General features: G+C 32.7%; 1 protein-coding gene across 2 annotated transcripts; it reads right to left on the reverse strand.

Moving 5' to 3' along the window:
- Nucleotides 1-1,914: 1,914 nt before the first annotated feature.
- LOC110817106 (cytokinin dehydrogenase 3-like) lies at nt 1,915-4,902 on the reverse strand. 2 transcript variants are annotated; one of them, XM_022045509.2, is made up of 5 exons: nt 3,965-4,898; nt 3,367-3,494; nt 3,006-3,278; nt 2,604-2,872; nt 1,915-2,468 (listed from the first exon to the last, which is right to left on the reverse strand). In XM_022045509.2, the coding sequence occupies exons 1-5, from the start codon at nt 4,599-4,601 to the stop codon at nt 2,162-2,164; spliced, it is 1,614 nt and encodes a 537-aa protein (XP_021901201.2). In that variant the 5' UTR covers nt 4,602-4,898; the 3' UTR covers nt 1,915-2,161. The 2 variants fall into 2 exon arrangements, with proteins under 2 accessions (XP_021901201.2, XP_088064322.1); XM_088208196.1 differs by lacking the exon at nt 1,915-2,468 and having other exon boundaries at nt 2,600-2,872; nt 3,965-4,902.
- Nucleotides 4,903-7,316: the final 2,414 nt, after the last annotated feature.

Below are 7,316 nucleotides of genomic sequence, written 5' to 3' on the forward strand. Positions count from 1 at the left end.
AAAGGGAAGTAGACTTTGTTGCTTGTACTTAAATAAAATACTATTTGGGGGGGGGGGGGGGGGGTTAAATGTAAGAATTATGAAGATTATTACTATTAAGATATATAATCATTAAGAATTATATGAGCTTTATATTATATATGAGCAAGTTACATGTGATGTAGGTACAAGCCAAAATGAAGCAATCTAATGAAGAGCTACAAAAGATAATATAAAGAAGATTGCAAATATAGTTTGAATATTATGGAGCATTTTATTCTAACTAATATTTTAACAATGGTACATGTTATTGTCTAGGTCATTGGTTGTTTAATGTTGCAAGTTTAGGAACTAATTATCAGGATTTGAGGTGATGAAGGGGCTTATTGACATGCATTGAATGGAAATGGTGGTAAGCAAGATGGGTGGAAAATAACAAAAGTAGTGGGTATCATGTGAAAAGATAATGGCTATTTGTAAGGGCGGTAAATAAGGTGGGCATTCGATGGTGGAATTATTGGTTAAGGAGTTTGTGATAGAGGGCTCCATGTAGAAAAAAAAAAAGTAAGGGTGTATAGAATGATGTGTGATACTTGGTGTGGGAAGGTCACTTGGACTATTGAATTAGTCAGCTTTGAATGATGTTTTGCTAAAGGCTAAGTGTGTGTTAAGGGTAAATGGGACTTTGTTTAATAGGAGTCTTGGATGTGCGTGCTTCTTGTATTATTTGATGGTTACAATGTTACATTATTGGTGGAAATATGATAAGTGGAGTGTGTCTCAAGAGTTTAATTATGCAAACAACTCTAGCTTAAGGCAATTATCTTAGGCGTTTAGGTTCTAGTTTTGTTCTTTTATAGTAGCTTAAAAAGGTTTGGTTAGACAGATTGATGCGGTCTCACTCTAACATTAGATACATTTTTCTATTTTGATTTTGTTATTGGATTAGGATTTTTATTATGGTATGTATAGTGATAGTTGTTGGATTGTTAGAGTACCTTGTAAAATAGTCTACCAACATGTAATTTGTCGATTGTAAGTCTTTTTGTTTTAAGGTACATAAATACTAACTCGTCTTGGTTTCAATTCTTGTTTAGATATCTTCAAAAGAACTATAGATAATTTTTATTGTGTAATTGGACTTACAATCACCAATCTGTAACTCCTTTATGTTTCCATTTTGATCCCACTTGTATAGGTGTTACTCTAAGATGCTAATTGAAGCTTGGAACTTGTGATTCACCTTATTAGGGATATAGATGATATTTACATCCCAACCTACTTAACCCGACTTATTCAGACCTAATTTGATACACCTTTTTTTTTTCCGTTAAAGTGTGAACTCAAGTCCTATAAGCTTCAAGTTAGTAGGAAAGGATAGGCAGATGGGGGCAATTTTGGATTTTACCTTCTAAAATTTGTTGGAACACGACTCCCCATGTATATATATTTTAATTTTTTATTATTATAGATATATTTAAATTTATAATAAAGTATTACTGACACTTTAGCAATGATTTTTATTTGTCACTAAGGCCGTTATATATACTTTATAGTTCGATGATAAAATTTATAAGACCATGGAAACTACATAATTTTCTTAAGTAATCAGATTTTATAGCCAATTAAAATTAAACATATGATAAAATAATTTTATTCAGACAAAAGAATTAAAAATAGCTTTTGTGCTTCATCAAGAGACATCTTCACTGGAAGTTTCTTGTGGTTCCTATCCATACAAAGAGAAAGTAATGCGCAGATTTTCTGGCCTCCTTGGCGCACAACAACTTGCGAAGGTAATTGCTTTTTGCTGATGCCTTTTGCTTTTTTATTTCCGCGCCTCTTCGATCCACCACAAAAATGTCATGATCAATGTTGGTATTTTGGTACAAATGCATTAATGAGAGAGACAGAGAAAGATAGCAAAAAAGAATCTTAAAATTAAAAGAAAAAATTATTTATTTATCCACGGGATCTCCAAGAGTAGTCTAAGATCGATATGTACATGAAGTTGAGATGCTCTCATCATTGAGCAAAAAAAAAATGGATAAAGAAAGAGATAACCTAACTAATTAATTAGCACGGTGGGTGCGTCATGCATGCTCCCAGGTCTCAAGAAAAAAAAGGAGAAAAACATACATATATATATATATATAATATCCTAGTTTAATACAGAAAAAATTTATTGATCAAAATCTTTGGTGTTGAAAATTCTCTGTCCCGGTGATAATATCATTTTAGGATCATATCGAACTTTCCTCTCACGAAATGCGTTCCATTTTGATCCAAAATGTTTGATCCAGTCTTGTTCATTACGAAAATGTGGAAGATACTGTTTAATCTCAATACCAGCTTCCTCACAAAACCTAATTATCTTCATGTTTTGACAATCATACGCTTTCCACCCATCGAATTCACTTGAATCCAAAAATCCTACTGTATAAAACACTTCTTCGTCGGGTATAACTGCAGAAGTTCTGGAATCCCACCTGCATCATTAATTTAATATTTCAGTATGTACTTTTCTCAGTCTAGTTATTAAAGTTGGATATATATATGTATGATATTATTTGTAAAGGGAAAATCTGATGATGATGATATATATACAAGGACATTGCACTTACTTTTTTACGTTCATGGGGTACACAAGGACAGGTCCTGTAGTGATGTTTCCATTTAGAACAATGTCCTTGAAAACTCCATTATTGAAATCCAAGATTCGAGATCTTGGGACAAAGAGGTTTAGCCATGGATGAGGAACTTCCCACTGTCCTTGTTCCTTGAGTTTCAGCTCCCCACTTCGGACTCTGTTCAAAAAATCAACATACGACACATCTTTTTGGAACACAAATCCCGGAATGAAGCTCAAGTCCTTGGCCATTAGTTGCAGCTCCTGCAAAAAAAATATATATATACTTTATTAACATATATTATCACCAAATACTGATTTCAACAAGAAACATCATCACAATGATAGCTTTCACTGTATATATATATATATATATATACATATATATATGACGTACTTTGTCTACAGAATACTGGGTGTTATCATCGTAATATTTGACCAATTCAAGGCAGTAGATGATGCCATGGTTTTTCACAAGGGAAATTATTCTCGAGTGTTCGCTGGGAGGAAAAAATGAAGACCTCCAATTATCTGGAGAACCATGGTTGAGCAGAAGTGAGCCTTCCAAGTAATCAAGTGCCTTGCCTTCACTTGCGTTGATTGAGATCAAACTTTCTTGATCTCTGGTAAAAATAGAGAAATCACTGTAAAGCATCCGTACCCACTTGGCCTGCACATATACAGCAAGAAATTTGTAAATTCTTTTTAATATTAGTAAATTAGTATATTATTGTTTGGTTATGTGGGTTACTACATACCCTTTTTGGGGCTGGTTGGAGAGCAATTCTTGCCCTAGTAATAATCCCAAATTGACCCAAACCTCCAAGAACAGCATGAAACAAGTCAGAATTTTTGTTGGCAGAGCAGGTCAGGAGCTCTCCTTTTCCTGCGTATATACCCAAAAGAAGGTTAACCCTAGCTAACTCACTGCATGCATGCAACTTGCTTTAATTATTAATTACAAAATTCACATCTGCTTCCAAAGCCCACCAATATGTACACTTGTAATAAGGTTTCGTAATAATCAAATGGGAATTTTGTAAGAAGGTGAAGTGGGTATGGATTATGGTCCAGCTCAAGCATATATATATATGTATATTATAATAATATTGCATATGATTAATTATGTGAGTGTGCGCATACATATGATTTTTGGGAGTGAAATTTTGTCCTATGAACCAGTGGGACCCTGGAGCCAAGAACATGTTCCCAACATTAATCAATATGCTGAAAGTGACAAAAAATTTGTGTACCACAACCACCAACTTATGATACCTTCATTAATCTACAGGGAAAAACAAAAACCAAAAAGAAAATAAATGTCAATTTCTGAAAGTAAAAGAAGGAAAATCATACCAGTGACAACATCTATTTCATGAACATTACTGATTTGAGGTCCATAGCGAAAGGACTGTCCACTGATTCCAGCATTCGCCAATGTCCCACCAACACTTAAATACAAATAATCAGTCCAAGAAACTGGTGCAACTCCTTCAACTAATGTCGCATTTAACACGTCTATCCAAAGTTGTTCTCCACCAACATCAGCATAAAACGACCCCGTTTCACATGCCTTAAACACCTTCACTCGCTCCTTTTCTTTTCTACCTTCTTTCAACGATATCATGTTGACTACCACCCCATTAGACGGGGTCATCGCCTGGCCCCAGACAGAATGTCCATGCCCTCTCGCGGCTATACCGAATGGAATTGACAGGTTGTAAGCAAGTTTTATCAGAGCTTTGATGTCGTCGACAGATGATGGATAAAGAACAGCAGCAGGGGCTTGTTTAGATATGTTGCCGAAATCTTTAGAGGCCCACTCAATGGCTTCTGGGTCTATGCGAAGCCTGTCTGAGATGTGGTGGGTTAGGAGTTGAGGATGAAGGAGAATATTATTCAATGGCTTTGATTCACCAATCATTGAAATTAAATGGCTGACGATGAATATAAGGATGAGATATGTCGGAACGGGAAAATTTATCTCAGCCATATCTCTTACTTTTTTTTTTCCTCTTCTCTCCAGCAAGAGAGACAACTAGGAAGAGAGTAAGAATTAAACGTTCCCCTTCCTTGCTTGTGGTGAAGGAGAAGAGTTGTTCTGCGGTTTATATAGAAAGAAAGAGGGAGAGAGAGAGAGAGAAAGAGAGAGAGAGATGGAATGGTGGAGTTGCATGAAAATTTATGATGTGGAAACTGGGAAGGAAGTATCGGTGTTGGGTAAAAGAAACGGCGTCCTGGGCTGCTACCACCCTTGTATTTTTTGTCAAAGATATGGAAGGACGATACCTGGATTCATTTACATGACTTTACTCGTGACATTTAACTTTTAAAACTGATTGTATGAAACGTGCCTAGTGTGAATATTGTGTGCTTATACATCATTACGATGAATCCACATATTTCATTCTTTGTGGGCCACCGGCTAGAGTGTCCCACATATGTGTGTGTATATATATATATGTATATACAAGATGAATGACAAGCGTTGGATCTCAATCACCTTGGTCAAGACAAGTCAAGATTTGTCAACTGGGTATAGATACACCACACTTTCTCCTTGTTCACACACAGAGACATATATGCATAAATATAGACATATAATATGGGATTATGATTTATAATTTGTTCATGTCCTGATTTCAGAAGTTTTTGTGGGTCAAAGATTAGGTAATGACCAAAAGGAATATCTTTGAGATTTTGTTTTTGGAAGAGGATTATTGGGTGATTTTTATGAATCAAGCAATTAGTTTCCATTTAAAATGGGAGATTCATTGAAGAAAGTTTTAGGAGACATCACCCAGATTTTTCTTTGTTCCAAGATTTGGTTTATGCGTATCTAAGGCTACATTTTATGAGTTGATTAAGTCGACAAGTTTAAATTAGCTAAGACAAACCCATGTTGTAAATTAAATAATTAATTCATTTGGCTTTTAATTATATCCCTAATTCTCCAGTACTTCTACTAATTTCAGTTCTTTTAAAATTAAAATGAATCATACTCATGATAAAAAGTGTCTGATTCTCTGAATGCTTTCTTGATATTTAAATTTTTCTTTTTTTTTTTTTTAAATAAAAAAAAGTTTTTCCCGAATGTTTAATAGGGTCCGTGATACTTGTGAAAAGTACCATTTGATTATATATTCTTACTCGAGAAGGTATGCTACTTTTGAAGATAGCTAGCACCCAATAACTTTGTTTGTTGGATTGTATTCAGATATCAATTTCTATTATACGAAGAAAAAAAAAAAAGAAATTACCACAAGTGTATATATACATATGTCTTTAACAGCATCCCCTAATTGAAGTCACTTTTTCTAATACATGTTAGTAATTAGGTTGAAATATGTCAAAATTTTAATTCTATAAAAAATTAATGAGAATACAATATAAACAAAATATTATTTTAAATAAAATTTTTAATTTCAAGTTAATTTTACATATAATTAAATTTAATTATTTTGTAAGTTCTTATTTGACATGTGAAATTGAAAGAATGATTAACAAAGTATATTTAATTATGCATCAAATATATAAATTACATATGAGTAACTCTTAGATATTGAATAATGAAAATTTAAGAATTAAATAAAAATAGCATAAATTTGAACCAAAGACAATATCATTACTATTTACACTTAGTATTTAAGTATATGTAGTAAACAAATACGTTTAGAGTCCTTACAAATTTTTAAGAGTTGTCAAAGAAGATATGAGAATGAATTATAGTATATATATTATATAATATTAGGATATAAATATTTAATTAACTTAACACTTATTAATATATAGAAATAAAGCAAGTTGGACGCGTTATGTATGTGTGTATATATATATATATACATATCTATAGCTAGAAAACAATAACATGCCATGCGCAGAGGAGATTATATAATGTGATCATGGCATATAATCATGCATGTTCAATCACAAGAATTTGTCTTTGCCTGGACAAAAAAAAGCATGCTAATTGCAACATCTACATGTATGTAAGGAACCATTAGATATATATATATATATACATGTATATTACATATCGAAGAATATAGATGTGAATGATAGTAATGCACCCTCATGGGATTTTCCACTTTTGTTGAATTTTCAATCTCCTTTCAAAGAGAATATCCAAACTATATACGTTGAGGTCCTAGATACTTTTGGCTGGAAAAATAGGACTATTGTACTTAAGGGTCTAAGTAGTAGTAGTAGTATTTAATAAATTTGCTTCCTAACTCTTTCAAAATATAATCTTTGACCTAAAGATCTTTAAGAATGATCTGTTACCAGCACCTATCATAAAGCAGATTCTTCATCATCCCATGCATTATCATACATACCATGCAAACATTTTTTTATATTTATATATACATTCTGTACCATATATGAGATTATGAAATAATATTATCTTTAATTAACATACATGTGCAACATGCATTCCTATAGAATAATACTAATACCTATTAACGTTCTAAACTAGCTAATTTATATATATTATTGGTTGCCAATAAATAGGAGCGTATATGTCCGTGTGTGTGTGTATATATATATATAATATTAGTCTACAAAGCTATAATCAAGTTACGGATAAAATCAACTCATAAATATCATTAAGAAACAGATATTACGTACCCAATATATATTTTGATTTGTATTTATGCACGATAAGAACAAGAAACTTCATGAAAACAACTAAGCATGCTTCCGCACA

The sequence above is a fragment of the Carica papaya genome, chromosome 7 (assembly GCF_054855325.1).
Source record: "Carica papaya isolate Zhongbai chromosome 7, ASM5485532v1, whole genome shotgun sequence".
NCBI classification, from domain to species: domain Eukaryota; kingdom Viridiplantae; phylum Streptophyta; class Magnoliopsida; order Brassicales; family Caricaceae; genus Carica; species Carica papaya.